This window comes from Microcebus murinus, chromosome 18, assembly GCF_040939455.1.
Source record: "Microcebus murinus isolate Inina chromosome 18, M.murinus_Inina_mat1.0, whole genome shotgun sequence".
Taxonomy (NCBI): Eukaryota; Metazoa; Chordata; class Mammalia; order Primates; family Cheirogaleidae; genus Microcebus; species Microcebus murinus.
The window spans coordinates 59,753,367-59,779,282 of NC_134121.1; the positions used below are offsets into that span (position 1 = coordinate 59,753,367).

General features: G+C 60.9%; 1 protein-coding gene across 6 annotated transcripts; it reads left to right on the forward strand.

Annotated features, from left to right (window-relative positions):
• The first annotated feature begins 576 nt into the window (after positions 1–576).
• TMC8 (transmembrane channel like 8) lies at positions 577–11,226 on the forward strand. Of its 6 annotated transcripts, none has more exons than XM_075994812.1 (16): positions 577–713; positions 2,522–2,810; positions 2,988–3,136; positions 3,452–3,601; positions 3,742–3,824; positions 4,336–4,472; positions 4,757–4,904; positions 5,062–5,232; positions 5,466–5,605; positions 6,926–7,049; positions 7,433–7,530; positions 7,710–7,893; positions 8,038–8,168; positions 8,267–8,425; positions 8,732–8,810; positions 10,605–11,226. In XM_075994812.1, exons 2-16 carry the CDS (start codon positions 2,650–2,652, stop codon positions 10,887–10,889), a joined length of 2,199 nt encoding a protein of 732 aa, XP_075850927.1. In that variant the 5' UTR covers positions 577–713; positions 2,522–2,649; the 3' UTR covers positions 10,890–11,226. The 6 variants fall into 6 exon arrangements, with proteins under 6 accessions (XP_075850927.1, XP_075850930.1, XP_075850931.1 ...); XM_075994815.1 differs by having other exon boundaries at positions 10,608–11,226; XM_075994816.1 differs by having other exon boundaries at positions 8,110–8,168.
• The last annotated feature ends 14,690 nt before the right edge of the window (positions 11,227–25,916 follow it).

A 25,916-nucleotide genomic window follows, 5' to 3' on the forward strand; every position in this document is an offset into this window, starting at 1 on the left:
CGGTTCTATTCAGTCTCTGGTTGAAGTCTCCAATCTTGTGAGGCTCAGTTTCCCCAAGTTTCACAGGGGACACTAATTCCAGACCCATCAGCTTCACACGGTTAGAGGTTGTCGGGGCCCCACAAACACAGAGCCTTTTCTTTTTTACAGTCAGTCTGTTGCCCAGGCTAGAGTGCAGTGGCGTCAGCCTAGCTCACAGCAGCCTCAAACTCCTGGGCTCAAGCGATCCTCCTGCCTCAGCCTCCCCAGTAGCTGGGACTACAGGCATGCGCCACCATGCCCCGCTTGTGTTTTCTATTTAGTTGTCCAGCTAATTTCTTTGTATTTTTTTTTAGTAGACACGGGGTCTCACTCTTGCTCAGGCAGGTCTTAAACTCCTGAGCTCAAAGAATCTCCTGCCTTGGCCTCCCAGAGTGCTGGGATTACAGGCGTGAGCCACCGTGCAAGGCCTAACATAGAGACTTTCAACAGGAGATTGGGTAACCCCCTTCCTCCCCTTCCTCCCTTCCTCTGCAAGCCTCCCACCCCCGACCATGGGGGTGTCTCCCCTGCCCCTCTGGGCTGGGCGTGGTTCCTGTCGCCTGTCCAGGGAGAGTTCTGGCACACTCCCTGAGTGCTGGGTGGGGCGCAGGGGAAAGGAAGACGCTGACGCTGTGGATGTCCCCAGCTGCGGTGCCCAGTGCTGTTTTCTGTTATCCCCACAAGCCAGGAAGGTAGGCAAGATATTCCTATTTCACAGACAAGGAAACTGAGGCTGAGAGGGTCATCATCCTGCAGAGGCATGACTCGCGGGCCTCCTGGGAGCTCTATGGAGGAACCTGGCTTTGAGAGAGGCCCCCCAAGCCCATCTGGAGGGGGAGGGGCATTCCTGGCATGAGCAGCCTGGGCAAATGCAAGAACCCAGGAAGCGACTTACAGCTGGACGAGAGGGCGGTGCTGTGGTTGGGGCCTTTTGCAGCGATCAGTGGGGTCTTCTGGAGGGCTGCCTTGGGTTCTGCCCAGCCCTGCCTCTCCTCTCACTGCTTCCCCGCCCTGCACACCCACACTGAACTTGCATGCCCCCAGCCCCAACTTGAAGGCCACCTCCTCTAGGGAGCCTTCTTAGATTAAGCCTCAGAGGAGCACTTGCCGCTTCCTATTCAGACCTACATTTGTGGATCTCTCCCCACCACCACCTCCTCCAGCCCACTGCCTGCCCCGCCTGGCACCAGCACCCAGCTGGGGGCCTGGCACAGAGGGGAGGCTCTGGAGACCAGGAGGGAGGCGGGCGGGAGGCAGAAAGGCCCCAGGAGCTTTCAGACCTGAGGTGACCAGGCTCTGCAGGAGGCAGAGAGGGAGCAAGGAGGAAGGGCAGGACTGTGGGGCCTCCCAGGGGATCCGAGGACAGGGAGGTGGCCAAGATGACTGTCAAACCTCGGGCCTGGGAGGGACACGAATGGAACCGACTGCTGAGCGCTTACTATGGCCGGGCACTAGGCCCCGGCGGCGCCACTGATAGAGGCGCGAAGCTCAGCAGTAAGGCCAAGAGCTCCTGGAAGCCCAGCAGCCCGGTGCCATGGGGCCCACCTTGTGTCCTATCGCGACCTTCAGGGCGAACTGCGGCAGGGAGATAGGGGCCCCGTCCCTGAACCCCGCGGCCGGAAGGGGGCAGGCCCGGGCGAGCGCGCGGGAGCAGCCCCCGGCTTGGGGCGCGGGATCTCTGCTGTGCGCCCCGCAGGCCGGCCAGGCGCAGACCCCCGTGCGGACCTTCGGTCGCAGGAGCCCCGCGGCGCGGAGGGAAGGGCCCGACCCCCACCCAGCGCGCAGGAAGTGCCCTCTCGGCCTCAGTTAGAGCAGAGGAAACGGGGTGGGGGAAGGAGAGAGGTCGTGGACGGGTAGCAGATAGCGGAGGGAACCAGGGTTCCTGTCATGTGACCCGTCCCCGGCTCCCTCACAGCCCCGCCTGGCGTGGCGGGAGCTGTCGGAGGTGGGGGCTCCTCTGGGGACTTGGTCCCCTGGTCCCCAGGTGAGCTGGATGCACAGTAGGGGGAGGAGGCGGAGGGCGAGGGGGTGAAAGTGAGAACTGAGGTCGAGGGGCGGCGGTGGGGTCCCCCGTCCTATTCCCAGGGCTGGGGCTGTCGCCACGCCTCCTCCTGTGGGGCTCCTGGGGGGACCCGGAGCAGACCCAGGCCTGGGGCTGGGCTTCGAGAAGGCAGGCGGAGGGGTCCGGGCACGTCGAAGCCGGGCGCTGCAGGATGCAGATCCTGGGAGCTCTCAGGCCTTGAGCGGAGAGCTTCTTCCGGAAGCGAATTGGCAGGTGCAGAGCCAGAACTGTCTCCAGCGTACGCCCGAAGGCCTGCGGCGCAGGTGGCAGGTAGGGGTGGGATGGAGCAGGCCTTGGCTTTGTCAGTTATGGTCCGGATCCCATCTTTACCCGCCCTTGGTACTTTCGCCCCATTTGACAGATGGGGTGACTGAGGCCCCTGGCCATGTGTCGCTCTGAGAGCTGGAGCGAGACTGAGCCCAGACCCCGAACCCACAGGATTCTTTATCTTCGTTTCTGGGCATGCCAAAGCCAAGACCTTGAGGCCCGCCCCCCTGGCGTCTCACATCCCTCCTGGAGCAGGGGTCGCAGCCCGGCGCCCCCAGCCTCATCCCTCGGCCGCCGAGATGCTGCGGCAGTGGTCGGGGCAGTCGGGGCAGGCCCCCGGGGACCGGGAGCCTGAGCCGGCCGCGGAGGAGCTGTGGGAGTCGGAGATGGAGCGGCTGTGCGCCTCCCGCGCGCCCGTGCGCACGCTGCCCTACGCCATGGCCGACAAGCGCTTCATCCGGTGGGTGCCGCCCGCGCGGGGCTGGGGGCGGGGCGCGCCGCGCGCGAGGGTGCACCCGCGGATGGGGGTGCAAAGCCCGCGCTGTGGGAAGATCCCCCGGCCGGCGCGCCATCAGCCTGGCGCCGGGTGGGCAGGGTGGGTGACTCGGGGGCGCCCCCATCACCACTCCTGCCCCAGGCAGCTGCGGGAGCCCGAGGGGGTGAAGACCTCATGCTGGCAGTCGTGGCAGCGCAGGCGGCAGATGGCAGGACGGCGCCTGAGGGAGGCAGCGCAGCGCCTGGCCCGGGGCTTTGGGCTCTGGGAGGGGTCTCTCTACGAGATTGGGGGTAGGGCCTGAACGCCAACCCCACTCCCTCGTCCCGTCCCGCCCCTGGGGTGTCAATGTCCAGTTTGGAAAAGAGAGTTGGGCATCCTTCCCGCTGCCATTGCCCTGGTCCACCCCACCAGTCAGCCTCTCTGTCCTCACACACCCCCTTACCCCGACAACCAGGGCAAACCCCGCAGGTGACAGCACTCCCTGGTGGCTGTCAGAGGTCCTGCTGGACTTGTGCAGGTCCAAGCAAGGCTGGACACCCTCACCATGCTTGGCGCGTCTGCCCTCGGACTGTCTGCCCCGACCCACCCTGCTCTTCTCCCCCCAGGCCTCTTCGGCACCGGAATCCAGTCCTACTTCACCTTCCTCCGCTTCCTGCTGCTGCTCAACCTGCTCACGGTGCTGGTCACGGCCAGCTTCGTGCTGCTGCCCCTGGCCTGGCTCCACCCCCGTGACCCAGGCCCCACCATGAACTTGAGTGAGTGCCCGGCAGGGAGTGGTTCCCCAGAGCCCACCTGCACCACCGTGGGCTGGTGCTGGCCTCCCCAGGGTTGGGGGCTATGGAGTGGTAAGGGCAGAGCCTCACCCATGCTTTGGGGACCCTCCCCTCCTCAACAGCCCTCCAGTGCCCCAGCAGCCACCAGCCCCAGACTGGTGTCCCGAAGTTCCACAATCAACTTTGGAATGTTTTAACTGGCAGGGTGAGTGAGGTCTCTGCTGGCTATGGTCCAGGGGGCCTGGAAGACCCAGGGAACTGGCTTCAGGGAACTCCAGTCTAAGAGGACCCCAGCTCTCCAAGGGCATTTGGCTTCTACAAGGATAATTTTGCAGAGACAGGCTGGTAGGGCTAGCGATGGGGTTAAAGAAAGGGAGAGGCCACCGTGCAGCACAGGCTCCTGGACAGGTGTCTACGGCCCTCGGAGCCCGCCTGGGCTGGGGGTGCAAGGAGCGAAGGGGGAAAAATGTCCAGGCCTCTGGGACAAGCACCCTCCCCATCCCTGGACGCCATCGAGTGGTTAACAGTGTGGCTCGCAGACTCGAGTCCTGGCTCCATTTCTCAAAGCTGGGTGACCTCCGTGAGCCTTTGAGAAATGGGGGTACTCTCTACCTGATGGGGCGATTGTGGGAGGCTAATGAGCTCACACCTGGAGCGCACTTAGGACGGAGCCTGACGCTCGACAGGGGCTCAGCTGTCTCTGTCGACGTCCCCAGGCCTTCAGCAACACCTATCTCTTCTATGGCGCCTACCGCGTGGGGCCCGAGGGCAGCGCGGCGTACAGCATCCGCCTGGCCTACCTCCTCAGCCCGCTGGCCTGCCTGCTGCTCTGCTTCTGCGGGACCCTGCGGAGGTGAGAGCAGAGGTCCCCAGGGCACCTTTCCTGGCAGGGTTGCCTCCCAGGTGGCAGGAAATCCCTGGCCCTGCTCAGCAGGCTCATCCACGGGGTTCCCCAGCCTGAGCTCCAGCTGCAGTCCCGGGCTGCGACCTGAGGGGCAGGGCCACCACCCCGTGCCCCCAAGGCCTGCACCTGGGGCTGTGGGGGCCTTCCCACCCCAGACCCAGAGCCCAGCCAAGGCCGGGGCTGTAGGGTCAGGGTGCCCCTCCCCCAGCAGCCCCTGGTGTCCCGCCCCCCAGGATGGTGAAGGGGCTGCCGCAGAAGCCACTCCTGGATCGGGACTACAGGGTGCCTCTCAGCGCCAAGGTCTTCTCCTCCTGGGACTTCTGCATCCAGGTGCGGGAAGCGGCCACCATCAAGAAGCACGAGATCAGCAACGAGTTCAAGGTGTGTGTGAGAGCTGAGTGTTTCGGCGTGAGAGTGTGCAGTGTGTGTGCGTGCATGGCTGAGTAAGTGTGAGAGTGCGTGTGACTGTGACCGAGTGGGCGAGTGTGAGCACGTTTCACAGCGCCCTTCCCCTCGCACCCCCCCACACCTGCTGCAGGTGGAGCTGGAGGAGACCCACCGCCTGCAGCAGGTGCAGCAGCAGTCCCCCACCCAGAGGGCCTGCCACCTGCTCAGCTACCTGCGGGTCAACGTCCTCATTGGGCTCCTGGTGGTTGGGGCCATCAGTGCCATCTTCTGGGCCACCAAGTACTCACAGGACAACAAGGAGGTGCCAAGACTGTGGGGGAGGCGGGATGATCCCACTTTACAGATAAGGAAACCAAAGCTGGGAGAGGTTAAAGAGGTCATGACAAGGTCACGGCCAGGTAGACTGGCTCCACTGTGGACATCCACTGACCGCCACGCTGCCGCTGGGATTAATCCTTGGCTTCCAGACCCTGGGCCCGGGGGAGCTGCGGGGGCCTCTAGCCATGGGCTGCCCTGACCTGCTGCTTCCTGCAGGAGTCCCTGTTTGTGCTGCTCCAGTACCTGCCCCCTGGCGTCATCGCCCTGGTCAACTTTCTGGGTCCCCTGTTGTTTGTGTTCTTGGTCCAGCTGGAGAATTATTCTCCTAACACCGAGGTCAACCTCATCCTTATCTGGTGAGTGCCACCTCTGGGGGACGGGAGAGGAGTCTGGCCCTGCCACTCTGTCTTGGTTGTGGCCTGGGTGACCCAGGGGTCCCCAGCTGGGAGGCTCTGCTTGTTTGCTGTTGCACCAAAGGGCAGGCAGATGGGCGCATCCACAGCACATGACCTCAGGGGCCTGGATCCGAAGCTTTCCAGTCCCCTACGTCCGAAGAAAGCCACTAGTCTGAACCAGGCACAGACAAACGACCGTTTTGCCAGAGGGTGATGGGAACTGGATTGGAACACAGAAAATGGCTTGGGACACAGCAACAGGGGACATGCCCAGCTTCCATGCCCTGAGGGTTTTACACCCTTACCTTGACAACCCACACATGACCTGTGAAGTCCAAACCGTCCTCATCCCCATTTGACAGATGAGGAAACTGAGATTCACTCTGTGAAGTGCCCGGCCAAGGTCAAGCTCACCATGCCTGCTGGGTGCAGGTTCCAACGCAAGCAAGCTCTCCCCCATCCCCAGGCTCTGCCATTCTCCATTTCACCACGTGGGTGCTGTCTGGACCCCAGCCCCTCTCCAACACGCCCAGCAGCTCACGTGCAGCACCCCCCCAGCTCCAGCTGGCTTCCCTCTCCCCACACTGGCCCTGCCTGCATTCCCTACTGCTTCCTCCAATGTCAGCCGTGTTTGCTTTGCTTTGCAACTTTATTTTTCAATAGGTTATAACACACACACGTGGCAAAAAAATTCAAGCTGCTCAAAAGGATGAAAGATAAAAGAATAAGTCCCCACCCACCCCTCCCCCCAGCCTCCTTCAACAGGACCACTGCTCCCAGCCACTCGCGTGGCATGAGTGCCCGGGTTTCAGCTTAGCCATCATACCAGCCCCTCGGCAGCACTGGGAAGGCCCACCCTTACAGAGAACGTGCCCACAGCGGTCCTGGCGTAGGGCGACATACCTGTTTTGTCCGGTTAGGCTTCGTGCAGTAAGCGTGCAAGGCTCATGGTCATGATATACGAGATAGTGTCAGTGGGCAAGGACATTAACAGGCAGTAGAAGAGAGGAAATCTCGTCTGAATGAGGACGCCGAAAGGTCCACAGAGGTCTCTACTGCAGGCTTGTCTTATAGGAATCTCAGCGCCAGGTGCAGGGGAAGGCTGTGCAGTGTTTCCCAAACTAATTTAAGAACAGGCCCCTTTTCCCCTGAGAGGCTGGGCTGTGGGTCAGAGGGGCTGGCCCAGGGCGGGACAGGATCCCACTGGGACACCAGCTACCGCGGAGCCTGGGTGGGCGCTCCTGTGCCTGGGCCCGCCCCCTGACACAGCCCCGCCCCCAGGTGCGTGGCGCTGAAGCTGGCCAGCCTGGGCATGTTCTCCTTCTCGCTGGGGCAGACCGTGCTGTGCATCGGCAGAAACAGGACCAGCTGTGAGCCCCACGGCTACAACGCCTGTGACTACCAGGTGGCTGGCAGCCTGGCAGGGCCGGTCCCTCCCGTCCTCCGCAGAGTCCCGCCCCAAACAGTGCAGAGCCTTGTCCCTGCCCCTTTAGTCTCCCTGTCACCCCCTGGGGGTCTCCCCGTTGAGACAAGCTGTGAGCAGGGGTGCCCATGCAGCAGCACACCTCCAGGGGCGCCACTGCCCCCCGACTCTGTGTTGTGCAGCGTGACAGCCCTGGCTGTGGGGTTCCCTGCTCTAATCCTGTCCTCCGGGCCTGGGTTTTAACTTAGCAATCACACCCGCCTCCAGGCAAGGCCCCTATGCCACGGAGACCCCCCTCGTGAGGGTGGGTGAGGGAGGGGAGGCTGGGGACTGGGGGCTGACGGGTCCCCTCCCTCTGCACCCAGTGCTGGGAGAACTCTGTGGGGCAGGAACTGTACAAGCTGAGCACCTTCAACTTCCTCCTCACCGTGGCCTTCGCCTTCCTGGTCAGCCTGCCGCGGAGGTGAGCCGAGTGGGGACACGGAGAACGGGGGTGGTGTGGGGATGGTGGGGATGCCCAGTGGCCACGGCCAACGGTGAGCCAGGTCCACACGTGGATGTGCGTGGGAGCGAGAGTCGGTCCGGGGCCATGACCAGTGCAGCCCCCCAGTCAGTGGTACCTGAGCCTACCCCCTCCCGCAGGCTGCTGGTGGAGCGGTTCTCGGGTCGCTTCTGGACCTGGCTGGACCGGGAGGAGTTCCTGGTGCCCAAGAACGTGCTGGACATCGTGGCGGGGCAGACAGTCACCTGGATGGGCCTCTTCTACTGCCCCCTGCTGCCGCTGCTGAACAGCGTCTTCATCTTCCTCACCTTCTACATCAAGAAGGTGCGGGCTCACGGCGGGGTGGGCGCCCTGAGTGTGTCCTGGGGCCAGGCCAAGCTGGGCCGCCTCTGCTCTGCGCCCCCTGCCCTGGGCCCGGGCCCCTGGGCCCAGCCAACTGCCGACTCCTGGTGCTCTGCCTGCCCCCAGTACACCCTCCTGAGGAACTCCAGGGCGTCTCCGCGGCTCTTCCGGGCCTCCAGCTCCACCTTCTTCTTCCAGCTGGTGCTGCTCCTGGGCCTGCTCCTGGCCGTGGTGCCCCTGGGCTACGTGGTCACCAGGTGCAGGAGGGGGTGGGGAGGCACCGCCCGGAGGCTGGGGGGCGGGCAGCTCCTTGCCTGGGGCTCTGACCCCAGCCCCACTGGCTGCCCCTCTCCAGCATCCACTCCTCTTGGGACTGCGGCCTCTTCACCAACTACTCGGCCCCCTGGCAGGTGGTCCCAGAGCTGGTGGCCCTCCGGCTCCCGCCCCCTGGCCAGCGTGCCCTGCACTACCTCAGTTCCCACGCCTTCAGCTTTCCTCTCCTCGTCACGCTCAGGTGCCTCTCAGGGCTACAGGGGCCACAGGATGGGACACCTGGGACGGGGGTTCTTCCTCCCATGGGGGGGTGGAGACCTGGGCAGCCCCAGCCAGCCTCATGGGATCCAGGAGCCAGGCGCAGAGCCCAGGGAAGCAGGCACCCAGGTCCCGAGGGGCCCCGGTGCCTCACCTGCAAAGCAGGCACTTTCTGGGCCACCTTCTGGGATGTCCTGGGCACTGCAGGACCAGGGCAGGAGCACAGGTTGGGGAGAGGAGGCACCTGCGCTCCCAGGGGAGCCTGACCTTGAACCCCTCCTGCCCCAAGCCTCGTCCTGACCGTGTGCGTCTCCCAGTCCCGGGCCAACGCCAGGGCCATCCGCGGCCTCCGGAAGCAGCTGCTGTGGGTGAGTGTCCGCTGGGCGGGGCGGGGACACCTGAGGAGTGCGTGGCCTGGGGCTGGATCGGGGGCGAGGGAGGATGGGGGCGGGCCCTGGAAGGGCGTGGGGCCTCGGGTGGGGTCTCGGTGCTGTGGCGGGACACGATGGGCGTGGTCTCTGGTGTGCTGGGGATGGGGCTTTTGTGGGTGTGGTTACAGCTTCGCAGTCCTCGTCAGGCTCAGGTGTCTTTGGGGGCCACCTACTGGGGCGTGGCCTCCGGCGGCTTTGAGGGCGGGTTCTTGTGGATGTGGCCTCTGGCTGGGGGCGGGCCCTGAGGGGCGTGGCCTCTGGAGGAGTTGGGGGCGGGGTCTTGTGGATGTGGCCTCTGGCTGGGGGCGGGCCCTGAGGGGCGTGGCCTCTGGCGGTGTTGGGGGCGAGCTCTTGCTGGGGGCGGGCCCTGAGGGGCGCGGTTTCGGGCTGCGTTGGGGGCGGGGTCTCGTGGCTGTGGCCTCTGGCTGGGGACAGCCCTGACGGGGCGTGGTCTCGGGCTGCGTTGGGGGCGGGGTCTCGTGGGTATGGCCTCCGGCTGGGGGCGGGCCCTGAGAAGCGTGGTTTCTGGATACGTTGGGGGAGGTCCCTGAGGGACGAGGTTTCGGGCTGCGTTGGGGGCGGGCTCTTGTGGATGTGGCTTCTGGCTGGGGGCGGTCCCTGAAGGGCGTGGTTTCAGACTGCGTTGGGGGCGGGCTCTTGTGGATGTGGCTTCTGGCTGGGGGCGGTCCCTGAAGGGCGTGGTTTCGGGCTGCGTTGGGGGCGGGCTCTTGTGGATGTGGCTTCTGGCTGGGGGCGGTCCCTGAAGGGCGTGGTTTCGGACTGCGTTGGGGGCGGGCTCTTGTGGATGTGGCTTCTGGCTGGGGGCGGTCCCTGAGGGGCGTGGTTTCGGACTGCGTTGGGGGCGGGCTCTTGTGGATGTGGCTTCTGGCTGGGGGCGGTCCCTGAGGGGCGTGGTTTCGGGCTGCGTTGGGGGCGGGCTCTTGTGGATGTGGCTTCTGGCTGGGGGCGGTCCCTGAAGGGCGTGGTTTCGGACTGCGTTGGGGGCGGGCTCTTGTGGATGTGGCCTCTGGTTGGGGGCGGTCCCTAAGGAGCGTGGTTTCTGGAAACGTTGGGGGCGGTCCCTGAGGGACGTGGTTTCGGACTGCGTTGGGGGCGGGCTCTTGTGGATGTAGCCTCTGGCTGGGGGCGGTCCCTGAGGGGCGTGGTTTCGGACTGCGTTGGGGGCGGGCTCTTGTGGATGTGGCCTCTGGCTGGGGGCGGTCCCTAAGGAGCGTGGTTTCTGGAAACGTTGGGGGCGGTCCCTGAGGGACGTGGTTTCGGACTGCGTTGGGGGCGGGCTCTTGTGGATGTAGCCTCTGGCTGGGGGCGGTCCCTGAGGGGCGTGGTTTCGGACTGCGTTGGGGGCGGGCTCTTGTGGATGTGGCCTCTGGCTGGGGGCGGTCCCTGAGGGGCGTGGTTTCGGACTGCGTTGGCGGCGGGCTCTTGTGGATGTGGCCTCTGGCTGGGGGCGGTGCCTGAGGGGCGTGGTTTCGGGCGGTGTTGGGGGCGGGCTCTGGTGGGTGTGGCCTCTGGCTGGGGGCGGTGCCTGAGGGGCGTGGTTTCGGGCGGTGTTGGGGGCGGGCCTCGGGCGTGGTCTCTGGATGCGCTGGGGGCGGGCCCTGACGGGGCGTGGTCTCGGGCTGCGGCCCGCAGGGTTGCCGCCCTCTGTCGTCCCCACGGCCCGCGCGTGAGAACAGGCTCCGCGCAACCCGCCGCTCGCTCCCCTCGCAGCAGGTCCAGGAGAAGTGGCACCTGGTGGACGACCTGTCGCGGCTGCTGGCGGAGCTGGACCCGGGCGAATATCCGTGTCCCGAGTCCCCTCACTCCGGAGCCTCGCACCCGCGGCCCTTCTGCCCGGGATTCCCGTGCCCCGGCTCCCCGGGCCCCAGGCCCCCCCGGCCGGGACCCTCCCTCGTGGATCCCGCCAGGCTGGGCTCCCCAGGCCCTGGATCGGGGTCCTTGGATCCCTGCCTGCAGCTTCCACCTCCTCAGCAGCAAGGAGCTGCAGCACCCTAACCCTGCCTACCCCCAATCCTGCCTACCCCAACCCCCCTCCGCCCACAGCCTCCCTCCCTGGGGCCTGACCTGCAGCCTGACCTCCATCTCCCAGTCCTCTTTACCTCGCACTCCCGGACCCTGGTGACCACCCTCCCTCTCGGTGGCTCCTGGGCCTCTGGTAGGGGTCCCCAAAGAGGGGCACACACCTCCAAGGGCAGCAGGAAGAACATATGGGAATTTCTATCTATATTTTTATTTCATCCCTTTGTAATGTCTGCTTTTTGTGGAGTGTTTTATAATGTACATAATGTATTAGTATACTAACCCATGGAAGCAATTAATAAATGTACATCTATTGGAAGTGCTTAGAACTTGTTTACTGATGGAAGCGCTGTCAGGAAGGCTTGCTCTGTGTTCTAGCCGAGTACCACCCACCCAGTGTCCTCCTGTCACTGCTCCAGCCCTGCCCCTTGCTGATGCTGTGGCCTTAACCTTTGTGGCCCTCAGCTGTTTGAGTGAACCAGAGAGTGTTGGGTCAGCCTCTCCCAGGCATTCCTCACCCTCCAGTATCTGAATGCAGCAGCCACATCAACAAAGCTGCCTCAGGAAACCAAAACAGAGCTGGTGGCCACGCCTTCTGCAGAACCCTGTTCTCCCAGCCAGCTTTGTGTCCCCCTGGTTGAGCCAACAGAGTCTCGCTTTGTTGCCCAGGCTAGAGTGAGTGCCGTGGCATCAGCCTGGCTCACAGCAACCTCCAACTCCTGGGCTCAAGCAATCCTTCCTGCCTCAGCCTCCCAAGTAGCTGGGACTACAGGCATGCGCCACCATGCCCGGCTAATTTTTTGTATATATATTAGTTGGCCAATTAATTTCTTTCTATTTATAGTAGAGACAGGGGTCTCGCTCTTGCTCAGGCTGGTTTTGAACTCCTGACCTTGAGCAATCCACCCACCTTGGCCTCCCAGAGTGCTAGGATTACAGGCGTGAGCCACCACGCCCGGCCCAAGACTCCTTTTCCAAGCCTTGGAGAACACCTGAGAAGCTGTCAGAAGCTGGCCCCATGCCAGCCACTCTGATGTGACTGGTCTGGGTGCAGCCAGCAGCCAGGGCATCGGGACTTTTTAAATCGCCCAGGGGACTCTCACAGGCAGCTGGGGTTGAGAACTGCCAGGAGAGAAGATCAGCAATCCCAGGACGTGCTCCACCAGGCGACCAGCTCCTGGCAGGATTCCTGGCCTGGACTCTGCATCCGGCAGCTCTGGCCTGACGCCCTTGCAGCCAGGGGCTTCTTGTGTGGTCATTAAAGACTTGGTCAGTCCAGCCTCTCCTGACCCTGTCCTTGTGTCACTCAGCCAGCATCACAGGACCTCTTAGTCCATCATGGAACATGGATTAGGTGCTGCTCATTGTAGGGTCCTGTTCTGGGGCCGGCGAGGAGGCCACGAGGGAGGCAGAGAGAGCTCTGTGTTCTGTCTGGGGAGGACAACAAGCCTGGTCTAGGTGAAAGTGACACATGTTAATTAGCAGCATAAAGCCCAAGTGTGGCCTCTGCACCAGCAGCAGCAGCAGCAGCACCTGAGAACAGGTGAGACGTGAAAACCTCAGGCCCCACTTTGGCCTCCTGAACCAGAGTGAGGGTGATGCTGCCGGCTGCTTAAGTGTGGGGCCCTCTGCACTGAGGTGTCAAGGCCCTTGTCCCCCGCACGCCCCTTCAGCAAACACTTCCCGCCAGCTGCCCACACTGTGCGTTGCTGGGTGTGCCACAGAACCTCTGGGAGGGAGAAGACAAGCTTGGGGACCTTGTGGAAGTCACCAAACTCGGGGCCTTGGTTTACTCATCCAGGACGTGGGGTGGCGCCTTGCTCCCCTGAGTGGCTGTGAAGATTAAACAAGCAAGTACTTAGAAAGCAAGCCGGCGGGTGCCTGGAAGTGCAGTGAGGCGTTATAATGTGGCTGCCTAAAGGAGCCACATGGGAGAGATGGGCAGTGGGCAGCTGAGACCCCTGTGATGGGGACTGCCCAGGAAGACAACCTGGGGGCTTGGGACATGGGCCACTTCCGGCAGGAGGGTTCCTGGAGCAGGTGACGAGTGGAGCCTGAGAGAAAGAAAGGCTTCAGACAGGCGCTGCGGGCAGAGGGGAGGCCTGAGCCACGGGTGGAGCGGGCGGGGCAGGCCGGACACTGGAACCTGACGCCCTCAGACCGGGATGTGGGGCACACGGGGACAGCCAGACTGAAGAGGGCACTGTCATGCCCGCAGGCATGACCTTCTGCAGATGACGGGGCAGGGGCCCACGACATGGTGAGCCAGCTGTGCAGCAGCCCAGAAGCCACACCCAGGCAGGGAGAGACCTGGGGGTTATTGCAGGACCTGAAGTCAAGGTCTCACCTGGTGGAAGCGCCCTCTGGAGGCAGAGAGGGCAGGAGTCCCGGCCTCTCCTCCCCAGCGCTGAGAGGCTGCACCCTTCTCCCCACCCCACGCCCCTACACTGGCCAAGGCAGACCCCTCCGGGAAGGTGACATGAGAGAAACAAGGAGATACCAGCGATGCCACTCATTATAGAGGAGACTGGCCCTCCGTGGGCAAAAAGCATAGTACCCCAGTCTGCAGCAGGTGACTGGAGAGCTTGGGGGCTCCCCAAACTCCATTTGGGGTGACCTGGGGTGACCTCAGAGGCACAGCCTGCTCTGTAGTCTGGACAGCTGGGCAGGGCGGCCCAGAGGACCAGCCCCTCATCAGGTGGGTACACAGGTGGTCCCTAGAGAGGGCCCACCGAGGCCTGGGGAAAACTACGACTCTCTCTCCTCTAATGGCTCACTGAGACGACTCTCTCTCCTCTAATGGCTCACTGAGACGAGGAGGAGCCTCTCAGCTGCCTTATCTGATCAGTGCCCTGAAACCAGCGTGAGTTCCCTCCGGGCCTCCAGGCGACAGATTGCCTGCAGCCTGGGACCTTGGCAGCCAGCCGCTTGCCACACCTGCTTTGTCCCCCTGCAATCTTCCATTCCCTCTCCCACACCCTTCAGCAGAAGTGAGAACAGAGTTTGGGGAAGGGGGTTTTGCCAGGAAACAGAGAAAATGCTCTTGCTCCTGAATGGGGAGACTAAAAGCAAAAAAGTCAGTGGGCACCGAGGGCCATGGGTGGCAAGTGACAGAAGGTGACTCAAGGTGGCTGGGAGAAAGGAGACCACCCACCGAGGGGCCAACAGAAAGCTGGCTCTGCCCCTCATCCTTCCGGCTGCTCCCCGGCCAGCGTGACCACCCCTCAGGCAAGCTTCCTGACGCACCCAGACCTCCCCGGCCTCAGCGATCCCCTGAGAGTGGCCCAGAGGGGTCCCCGGGGGGCAGGGCTGTAATTGGCCTTCCGGGGCCAGGTGTCCATTCCCGGACTAACCAGCCGTGCCTGGGGTAGGGAGTGTGGTTGACCACTCGGGCTCTGTAGGGAGCAAGTAGCTCCCATCGCAAGCAAAGGTGACCTGGTGGCAGTGGCACCGTCTCTGAAGAAGGCAGCTCAGATGGGCACTTCCTGCACAAAGCGAGTGAGCCTGGCCAGAAAGGGACAGGCTGGTCCAGCAGCCCCAGGCCCAGGCAGCAGCGGGGGACCCTGGTCCTCACCCTGCCTGCTCCACGGCTCTCCCTGTGCTTGGGCTGCCCTGAGCGCAGGCCCTGAGGGGTCCAGCCCTGGGCTGGCCGCAGGGCTCCGGGACACCATGCTCACTCCCACCCTGCCCCCCAGGTCCGGCTGCTCCACTGCAGGCGGCTGATAAGGCCGTGACACCATCTGTGATGTGACTCCATCTCCTTTTCGTTGAGGTTGGCATTGTGCCCGGGTCCCTGGGAACAGCCATCCACATGACCTCCCGGCACCACCAGCAGGGCTGGAGGAAGGGCCCTGACCCTCCCAGCCCCCTAAGGGTGGTGCTTGGGCACAATGAATCACACCCCTGGCGCCACCAGGGGCCTCGTCCATTCTGAGGCTTCATCCTGGGCTGGGCGCAGCATAGGCCATCTACCAGGTACCAGGGCACGGTTGGCTGTGAACCAACATGCAATGGGCAGAAGTTGCCTGTCCTCCCTGCTTCTCTAGCGGGGTCCAACCTCCAGTCCTCCCTGGCTGCCTAGCGATGACCCTCGTGGTGACATGAGGCCCCCCTAGATAATCTAGGACCACCGCCCTGTCTCAGCAGATTGGCAGCCTCAGTTCCCCCTGTCGTGTAACACAACATGCTCGTGGGGCCAGGGGTTAGGACGCGGACATCTGCTGCCCGCAGTCCTACAGCTCAGCTGTCCTGGGTCTGCCAGGGCTCTGGCAGCTGGGGCCTTGGGCTGCTGGGCCCCCAGGTTATCTCCTCTCTCTCCTTGCCACAGCTGCCACCCAGTGAGCATCCCGGGAAGGGAGGCCAGCGTGGAGGAGGCCGGGACCTAGGAAGGCCTCACGAGCCTGAGCAGAGGCCCCACACCCACCCAGCCATGAGCACCCTTCAGCTGCTGAGCCGGGCTGTGCTGGGCGAGCCCACTGTGGATGTTGTTGAGGGGCTGCTGCCAGGGCCTTGAGGGGCAGGCCCAGGCTGGGCGTGCAGGGGGCACAAGACAGGGGACTGGAAGGCACGGGCCCTTCTGGAAGCATGAGACAGAGAGAGGAGGATCTGGGCTTGAGTCTCAGACCAGCCCCTACTGTACACATGGTCCAGTCACTGCCCTACCACCCTGGGCTCACTATTTTCCCATCTGCAAAAGGGGCTGACAATACTAATCGTGGTGGATGCAAAAGAGCTTCTGTGAGCGGGGGTGCCGGGAGTCCTGGCCGCGCCACAGGGAATCAGCGGGGGCCCTCTGGGCCTCCTCCTGCTCCCCTGACGCCCCTCACTGCTCTATCAGCCGCCAGCAGCTTCTCCAACAAGCAAGAGGTGAGTAGCCCAGCATGCTGGAGGGAGAAGTTCTCCCAGCTGGGGACCCTGGCATCAGAACCCCCACCCATGGCAGGTGCTCGGGCTGGGGAGGAGGTTGCTGATGGTGGCAGGTGTGTGCTGGAGGACAGCAGGACAGTTCTGGAACCCGGTTCCTCCCCAGCGGGGCCCTGGGGTGATGGAGAGGAGCAGGCTGAGCAGGCCAGCATGAGGGACCTCCAGGGGACACCAGGCAGGGACGGTACTTGGCTCCCGGCTTCCGCCTGGGCTGTTTGGAGGAGGGTGTCCCCTGGGCAGGAGCTCCAGCTCCTCTGGAAGCCCCACTGCCAGCTGGGTGGGCAGGACCCCAGAGGGGGCTGGGGAGTTCTGGGGGGGCACCTTGGCCTCCGGACAGGACGAGGGCAGTGCCCAGCATACGGGAGGCTGCCTTACTCTTGGAGGCAGCTCGAGAGCATCTGACAGCCCAGGGCAGTACAGGGCCAGGGAGGAGGGAACAGCAGGGAAGGTCCCTGGCAGCCCCTGGCCCAGCCCACGCCCCACCTTTGCCCACTCCGTCTTTCTGCCTACACTTCCCTCCCCTCCCCTGCCCCATCTTAGCCCTGCGTCTGTTGAGGTGAAGGTGCTCAGTCACCTCCCTGTCTTGTCCCATCCAACCCCTTACCCTGTGTCGCCGGGTCACCGGGTCACAGAGCAGGGCATCCCCCTCTATTCTACTTAAGGGCGAGTGCCCGGTAGTGGTGACGCCCATCTTGCTTGAATGAGGCACAGGCTGAACTGCCGTTTCCTCATTTGCTTTAAAACCCAACATGTTGTTGGTGTTGCTGCTAAAAAGAGAGCCAGCAGCAGGGCGTGGGGGAAGTCCCCGTGCAGATGGTGGGGGCGCCTCCCCCAGGGCTCCTGCCTCCTGCTCAGATTTGCTGAGCACATGACTGGTCGCAGGTGCTATTCCAGGCCCTGAGGATTCAGCAAGTCGTGGAAACAAAACCCTCGTGTGTCTTACATTCTAGTGGGGCCGGGGGACGGATGATGCTAAAGTCAGCACGTTCTGCAATGTGTTAGAATGTTCTAGAAGAAGCAAGCAGGCCAGGCACAGTGGCTCACGCCTGTAATCCTAGCACTCTGGGAGGCCGAGGTGGGCAGATTGCTCGAGGTCAGGAGTTCGAAACCAGTCTGAGCAAGAGCGAGACCCCATCTCTACTATAAATACAAAGAAATTAATTGGCCAACTAATATATAGAGAAAAAATTAGCCGGGCATGGTGGCGCATGCCTGTAGTCCCAGCTACTTGGGAGGCTGAGGCAAGCAGGATTGCTTGAGCCCAGGAGTTTGAGGTTGCTGTGAGCTAGACTAATGCTACGGCACTCACTCTAGCCTGGGCAACAAAGCAAGACTCTTGTCTCAAAAAAAAAAAAAAAAAAAAAGAAGCAAGCATGGGAGAGGGAAGGGGAACACAGGGTGGGGGGAGGGAGGGTGGCATTTGGGACATTGTCACTGAGAAGAGACCACAAGGCAAGGACTCAAGGGAGGTAGCAGAGGGGCGTGTGCCTAGACCAGGGCCCTGTGTGACCAGAGCGCAGGAAGCAGCGTCAGGGTGTCGGGCGAGGTCAGAGGCCTGGGCAGGGGGTTGACTGGGGAGGGTCCTGTGGGGGGGCAGCTTGGGAAGGGCGTGGAGCAGACAGAGCACAGGATGTCAGCTGCCCTCGATGGGGTCATTTGGCCACCGCATTGGGATGGGGCTCAAAGGCAGAATCCCAGGGAGCATGAGGCTGTTCCCGGGACCGGAGCAGAGGTTGCAGGGGTGGCTGGGCGGGTGGACGCCCGTTCTGGAGGCCCATGGCATCTGCTGGCACACGGGCTGGGTGGGGAGGACAGCCACTGAAGCGGGCCTAAGGTTTTGGGCCCAAGCATCTGGAAGGACTGGCTGAATAAGGTGCAGCCTGACAACGGCGTATTATGGGCTGGAACAACTTCAGTGGGATGGCAAGGCGGACACGAGGTGTTGGAAGTTAAGGAACCGCAGGGCCAGGATATAGGAGGGATGATTTCTGAGCACGTTGAAATCTCCAGGAATCACGGCAGTGCGGAAGCAAGCGGGGTAGGAACCAAGGCCGGGAAGCGCCAGGAACGATGATGTCTGTGGATTGAGCGCGGCCCAGGGAGCAGGAAGACCTGAGTGCTGTTTGGGCGGGGGGATGGTTTAGGGAAGGAGAATCAAGAGGATGTTGACCCCGTGTCCCGGCCCAGTGCCACGGGGGCCGTGGGGCCGCCACCACCTGAGACGGCGGCAGGTGTCCAGCCCCTGGGGAGGAGGGTCTGGTTTCCGTGATGTGTAGATGAGAAGACATTGGTCGAAAGGCTGAGGGCATAGGGGACTTTGACACCGACGGAGCCCACGTTCCAGGGGACACAGAGGGAGGACCTCAGCATGGGGAGGTGGCACCCACAGGAACCTGCAGAGCTCTGGAAGGGCTGGGGCAGGGAGGGTGGCCCTGACCTGGGGACCCGGGGGTTCTTATGGGACTGATCCAGTTATCCCAGAGACGAGTCTGGAAAGAAGTGCGGGGAATCCCACAGCGCCGGGCCCTGCCGGGCACCCGCGTCACGGTCTGGGGCCTAGACAGGAGACGTGGGCAGCCGCCTCTCTCTGCAGCGGCAGGCGTGCCCGGGCGTCAGAAGGAAGCTCTGTGCAGCAACCCCTCCGCCCAGCCTGCGCCCGGCTTAGCTTCCTGTCCCCAATGTGGCCTGGCTGTCACTTCACCAAATTTCGGACCCTGCCATTCCGTCATTCAAACGTTCTGACACAGCAGATGAATTTTACATTAGATGACAGACCACCCTTTACAGGCAGGCTAGATCCATAAAGGAAACCATCGCAGGGAAAGACCGTGCACTTCTTGCTGGCGACACAGTGAGTGCCCCGCCGCTGCATAGGGCATTTAAACTCGGCTCCTGCCTGGGAACTTATGCAAATCAAGCTTCTATTACTGTCCGCAGACATAGAAATGAGGCCGGCCGGTTTTTTCTTTCCACTTTTATAAGTCAAGACCATTTCCCTCATGAAGGGACCAGAAGAAGGGCTAATCACACTTCAGCCCCGAAAAGCCCTGTAGACCCCAAGGGGAGGCCCCCTGGCCCTGAGGCCACAGCCACGAGATTATCGGTGGACCGTGCAAAACGGTGCCCTAGAGCATAATTTCACCTCTAGAGATTGCTTTACTGTGTTCAAAGATTTTTGCATAATTCTGTGAAGCTGGAGTTGAGGAAAAAATCAGTAAATAAATAATTTAAATAAAAATTAAAAAGATTTTACAGGAAAGCCTGTTTGGAAAAATACATATATCCCTCCCACCCTTAAAGTGGGTGTTCTCATGGTTTTTTGTTTTTTGTTTTGAGACAGAGTCTCACTTTGTTGCCCAGGCTAGAGTGAGTGCCGTGGCATCAACCTGGCTCACAGCAACCTCAAACTCCTGGGCTCAAGCAATCCTCCTGCCTCAGCCTCCCAAGTAGCTGGGACTAAAGGCATGCGCCACCATGCCCGGCTAATTTTTTGTATATATATTTTTTAGTTGGTCAATTAATTTATTTCTATTTTTGGTAGAGATGGGGGTCTTGCTCAGGCTGGTTTCGAACTCCCGACCTCGAGCAATCTGCCCACCTCGACCTCCCAGAGTTCTAGGATTATAGGCGTGAGCCCCCGCGCCCGGCCTCTCATGAGGTTTTGAAATAGGTGCAAATGAGAAAGTTGGCGTCTGTGCAGCCTTGAGCAGGGGAAGGAGTCCTGACTCTGAGGGCTGCTGCCGGTGGTCTCGGCCATGTGGGCTGGACAGTGCCTGTCGTGGGGCTGTCCCGTGCATTGCAGAACGTGTGCCCACGTCCCTGGCCTCTACCCGCTATATGCCAGGAGCACTCTCCCACCCCCTCGGTTTTGACAGCCCAAGATGTCTCCAGACACAAAGGTGCCCTGGAGGGAAGCTCGCCCAGGGTGAAGATTACTGGTCTAGAACGAAGTATGCTCAGCGGCCAGAGACTTCAGGACTTGCAGGAAATGTCTCCGAAGAACATCACACCCTGGCTTGTTCCGATTCTCTGCTCAGCAAGCAGTGTTCTTTTGCTTTTTTTTTTTTTTTTTTTTGAGACAGAGTCTCGCTCAGTTGCTTGGGCTAGAATGCCATGGCGTCAGCCTAGCTCACAGCAACCTCAAACTCCTGGGCTCAAGCGATCCTCCTGCCTCAGCCTCCCAAGTAGCTGGGACTACAGGCACACACCACCATGCCTGGCTAATTTTTTCTATATATTTTTAGTTGTCCAATTAATTTCTTTTTTTTAGTAGAGACGGGGGGGGGGGTCTCACTCTTACTCAGGCTGGTCTCGAACTCCTGACCTCGAGCGATCCTCCTGCCTCGGCCTCCCAGAGTGCTAGGATTACAGGTGTGAGCCACCGCGCCCGGCCCAGCGAGCAGTATTCTAACTACAGTGCGGTTTCCCGGGCAGACATGCCCAGCACAGCAAGGGCGATTTATGAAGTCTCTCGACATTGAGATTTTGTAGACCCTTCTCTCTGCGCTGCCCCCACCTAAGCTCTGCCCCTACCCGCACTGTCCTTGAAAATGCAAGTAGGTCCCCAGCACCGGTGCAACCCTCTGCCGCCAGCCCCCATCCAGAAGGCGTCTTTGTTTAACCCCAGTCGCCGCCTGGAGAATTAGTAAAGGCAGCGGCAGGCCCAGTAGGAAGACCTCAGAGACGTTTTCTGCACTGAAATCGACCCCAGGATCTGCCTCCAAGACAGAACAGTCACTTGCAAGCCGGTGCCCGGTCTAGGTGGGTGAAGGCCTGCTGGAACTGGCCTCTCCCCGGGAGTGGGGGGGACAGTCCTTTGGGTGCCTACAGGAGACTCTCACTCTTCAGAAGTCCTACTTTCCTGAATTGCCTGTCTCTGGCCAGTGGAGCCCACCCCTTCCCCGGCTGGGATCCCTCTGCTGCAACGCCTGTCCGGGCCCTGGTCATGCCCTTCTGCCCCTCGCCTCCCCACCCCCGCCTCTGGACTGTCCTTTGCACCACATGTTGACCTCCCTGGGCGCATCCCCGGTCCCAGGGGCGTCCGGCATGACACGGCCTCTGATACCTGAGGGTGGACGCAGATTTGAGTTCCTGAAGACAGGGTGAGGCCGGGCCCGGTGGCTCACGCCTGTAATCCTAGCACTCTGGGAGGCCGAGGCGGGCGGATTGCTCAAGGTCAGGAGTTCGAAACCAGCCTGAGCAAGAGCGAGACCCCGTCTCTACTATAAATAGAAAGAAATTAATTGGTCGACTAAAAATATATAGAAAAAATTAGCCGGGTATGGTGGCGCATGCCTATAGTCCCAGCTACTCGGGAGGCTGAGGCAGGAGGATCGCTTGAGCCCAGGAGTTTGAGGTTGCTGTGAGCTAGGCTGACGCCACGGCACTCTAGCCCGGGCAACACAGTGAAACTCTGTCTCAAAAGCAAAAAAAATAAATTAATTAAAAAAATAAATAAAGCAGTCGTTCAGCCAAAAAACGGTAAATTTCTGGTCCCCTACTCCAGGCCAGAGATGCAGCGATCCGGGAGAGGGACACAGTACCTGCCCCTTGCAGCTTGTGGCTGGTAAAGCAGCTGAATCTCGGATTCAGGGTCTCGGCCCCCCTAACCTGTGCTCCAAACGACTCATATCCCAACTGCGTTTTATTTTTACAGCTATTCTAGGCGGGAAGAGCCTAAACCCAGGAGTTAGACCTTCTCCCAGTATTTTCTCTTTTCTGTTTTGAAGTGAAATTCATATAGCGAAAGCTGACCATTTTGCAGCGATCATTCGGTGGTGTTGAGCACATCCACAACGTTGTGCAACCACGCCGACCTCTATCTGGTTCCAAAACATTGTCATCGGCCCGGGAGGAAGCCTCGGACTCACGCGGCAGTTACGCCCGTTTCCCCTCCCCGGGGGCCTGCTTTCCGCCCCTGGACTTGCGCGCCCGGGCAGTCCACATACGTGCAATCCTAGGCCGGCTGCCTTCACGTCTGACTTCTCTGACTTAGCACAATGTCGCTAAGGTCCACTGACGTCCCAGCACGGACCTGCAGTTCAGTTCTCAAGGCTGAACAATATCCCACTGTGCGGTGGCGAATGTTGCATTACCACGCCTCTGTTGACAGACATCTGGGCTGTTTCCTCCTTTGGGCTGTGAGCATGTCCGTGCATCTATCTGTATCAGTTCCTTCAGTATATGTCCACGAGTGGTGCAGGCTGGGGAGCCAGTGGGGTGCAGGTGCACAGGGTGCACCTGGCGGTGGGATAGAGAGGGCCAGGGCGGGAGGATGGGGACAGGACAGGCTGCTGCCTCCAGGGCCCCTGGGCCCTGATCTGTCAGCTCAGATGACAAGCTGATAAACTGGGTGCTCTCTGTGCTTTATCTCACTGGATCTTCACAGCAGGCCCGAGGGTGGGGGTCTGGGTTCCGGGTGGGTCTACAGATGTGGAAGCTAAAGCTCTGGGGGGATAAGAAAGTTGCCCAGGCCACAAGCTGGCGAGGGGCAAAGGCTGTTCTCAAGCCCACTCTGTCCAGCCCCAAACCTGCCTGCTTCCCACCGCCATCCGGACCTCAGCTCAGGGCTGGAGGGAGCCGCAGGTGTGGGACCCAGGAAGCGTTGCCCGACCTATGGTGGGATGAAGGTCCCCAATCCACTCTTTTTTTTTTTTTAATTTATTTTTCTTTTAATCCTTTTTTTTTTTTTTTTTACTGCAAATTCGCACAACCTCTATGGAAACCCAATCTACTCTTTTCCACACACGCTAAGAGCACAGCTGGGGGTGGGGAGAAGAGCCTGGGATCTTCCACCCAACAGGTCCAGGGTTCAAATCCCCACACTGACTGTCACTCAACCCAGGGACCTCAACTGCTTCCTCTGCAAAACAAAGATAAAGGGACCTGCCCCCAGGGGTGTGGAAAGGATTCAGTGAAAGCTCTTAGAAGGTGGCAAGTATGAAACCAAGGGTGGTTGCTGTTCCTAATCTATAAGAATGTTTACTACTGCACTTGAGTAGTCTTAAAAAAAAAAAAAAAGAATGTAGCCTCGCGTGGTGGCTCACGCCTGTAATCCTAGTACTCTGGGAGGCCAAGGCAGGAGGATTGCTCAAGGTCAGGAGTTCGAAACCAGCCTGAGCAAGAGCGAGACCCGTCTCTACTATAAATAGAAAGAAATTAATTGGCCAACTAATATATATAGAAAAAATGAGCCGGGCATGGTGGCGCATGCCTGTAGTCCCAGCTACTCGGGAGGCTGAGGCAGGAGGATCTCTTGAGCCCAGGAGCCTGAGGTTGCTGTGAGCTAGGCTGACGCCACGGCACTCACTCTAGCCTGGGCAACAAGGGAGACTCTGTCTCAAAAAAAAGACAAGACTGTTTAGAGCATCAGGCCTAAGGCTTGGGGATCCTTGAATCTTGAATCTTCTAAGAGACAGTTCTTGCTCTGAAGGAACTTGCCTTGCAGTAAAAGAGACCATACTGAAAGAATATAATTAGGGTTGCCAGGTAAATTTTGCATAGGACATACTTATACTAAAAACTTATTCATTGTTTTTCTGAAATGCAAATGTAACGATAGTTTTATTTGCTAAGTCTGGCAGCTGAAATATACAACACAAGAATACAAGCCAATTGTAGCCCTGCGTGGTCCAGACGCAGGTGAGTGATCCAACCGGGGCCCTGGCTGGGCAGTGGGCTGGCAGGGCAGGGCAGGCCAGGGCCATACCGCTTATGTGCGACTGGAAGATGTTTATTAAGGGCCTACGGGGTGCCACGTGCCGACTGAGGCCTGCGCTATCCTGGCCTTTTCTGCTCCCGGTGCCCAGCTATGGAGTCAGCTGGCTTCTGGGTGGGCCACTCTCCCAAGTCCCTTTCAGGGTCTGAGGAGGGATGCGGGAATGATGCCTCTCGAGGACACCTTGGTCATCACTTCACTGACATGTAAAGTGACAGGGCCTTCGTGTTGCCTGGCCCCAGGCACCACAGGCCTCTGCATGCTCCACCTGTCTGGCCTTTGGTGGTGGCCACCTCTGCCTGCTGGGCACCCTCCTTGCCTCACCTCTGGGTCCCTTCCTTCCAAGTCTGTCCTTCCCAGAGGCCAGGTGATGGGCACCCTGTCACCTCTGAGCTTCTGTTTTTCTTCCTGTAAAATGGGGTACAGAGACCTGGCTCCCACTCACCATGTGACCAGGGGCCAGCGCTTGCCCTCTGGGTGATTCAGCACCCCCTTCCTTTAGGGGGGTGAGTAAGCCCGATGCCTCTTCTCCTGCCGGGGCACTGATGGGGGCCACGGGAGAGGGGAGCTTGGCTGGCTGAGTCTCGAGCCTCAACACCTTTGTCGTCAGGGTTGTGACCAGAAGGTGCAGGCTTGGCAGCCCCCCAGAGGCACCCCACGCCTTGCCCTACAGGAGGACCCACTATTCAAGTGGCAAAAAGCCTGTGGGGTGGGACGAGGAGGTGCAGGTCAGAGGGCACAAAGCAGCAGACATGTAGGATGAACAAGTCTAGAGACCGAAGGCGGGACATGAGGACCGCAGGTAATGACATTGTAGTGTACATATCTGGAGTTCGTGCTAAATGAGTATATTTTAGCTTCTCTTGCCAGGAAAACAAAGGCTAGCTATGTGAGATGATGGACATGTTGATTTCCTTTTACTATAGTAACCTTTTTTTTTTTTTTTTTTTTGAGACAGAGTCTCACTTTGTTGCCCAGGATAGAGTGAGTGCCGTGGCGTCAGCCTGGCTCACAGCAACCTCAATCTCCTGGGCTCAAGAGATCCTCCTGCCTCAGCCTCCCGAGTAGCTGGGACTACAGGCATGCGCCACCATGCCCGGCCAATTTTTTGTATATATATTTTTAGTTGGTCAATTAATATCTTTCTATTTTTGGTAGAGACGGGGTCTCGCTCAGGCTGGTTTCGAACTCCTGACCTTGAGCAATCTGCCCGCCTTGGCCTCCCAAAGTGCTGGGATTACAGGCGTGAGCCACCGCGCCCGGCCTATAGTAACCTTTTTAACTATCTATATGTATTCCATCACATCTTGTAAACCTCACACATACATAATACAACTTATTAAAAACAAACAGAAAACCTGCCAGTGGGCAGTCTTGGAGCCCTGGCGGCCTTTAGCAAGCACACATGGCCTTGGTGGGAGGATTTTAGGTGCACAGAAAGGTGTCTCTGTGTGGGCCCCTGTTCTCACCTCTCCTCCGCTTGTCACCAGCTATCCAGGTGTGGGAAAGGGGTGTGGGGAGGGGGTGCGGGGCAGGCTGTGAAGAGGCCCAGCCCCTCCCCCATGCCTGCTCCCCCTTTTCCCTGGAGGGACACCCCCATCTCCTGCTGGCCCAGTCTTCTGGCTCAGCTCACGCTGTCCTCAGGGCGCAGACTAAGCCCCACCTAGTGCACGTGCCCTCATTAATCGTGACCTGCAACTAGCCAAGGGTGTCCGGAACTCCTCCCTGCCAAGTCAGCCTGCGCCCCCGGAGAACGCACCCCCCGCCCCCCAGCACACACACACACAGCGCAGCCCGTTTCCCAGTTCCAGACGCTCGGTACCTGCTTTAGGGGGTGGGGAGAGGCGGTTAGAACTGGATTAAACCCCGCCCCCTGCCCGTGGCCCCGGGAGCTGGGTTTTTGTTTGCACACCATCTTGGAGCCTGGAACCGTGTAGCCGCCCGGCCCTTCCAGCCAGGGGCCGGGCCCCCCGCAGGAGTGCTCCAGGCTGACCCCAGGGAGCAGGGGAGAGTGGCCCGCAGGCAGGGAGAGGCCCAGGCTGTGCCCTGGGGTTCTGAGTGGGATGGGAGCCTGCGTCCCGGGCTGGGGGATCCGGAACAGGCGTCTGGCGGGCTTCCTGGAGGAGGAGACGGGAGGGCGGAGGCGAGACGGCGAGGGGGGCTCCCTGCCCCTTTGTGGCCATGCTGCGGGACAGCGCGGCAGGAGGGCGCACCCCGGCCACGGGGCAGGGTGGAGCCGAGCACGGCTGGAGACGCGGGCGCGCCCCCAGTGCCAAGGCCTCGCCATGCGCCGCGCGGTCCCGGCCGTGCCCAGGGTCGGCGGCGGACGCCGGCCACGCCCCGGGGGCGGGGCGCGGGCCGGG

Excerpts from the sequence above, each read along its gene's own strand:
- TMC8 (XM_075994812.1), top strand. The coding sequence starts at position 2,650 with ATGCTGCGGCAGTGGTCGGGGCAGTCGGGGCAGGCCCCCGGGGACCGG. Across the intron at positions 7,531-7,709 it reads CTGGTCAGCCTGCCGCGGAG|GCTGCTGGTGGAGCGGTTCT; the intron begins GTGAGCCGAGTG and ends CCCCTCCCGCAG. Across the intron at positions 8,169-8,266 it reads CTGGGCTACGTGGTCACCAG|CATCCACTCCTCTTGGGACT; the intron begins GTGCAGGAGGGG and ends GCCCCTCTCCAG.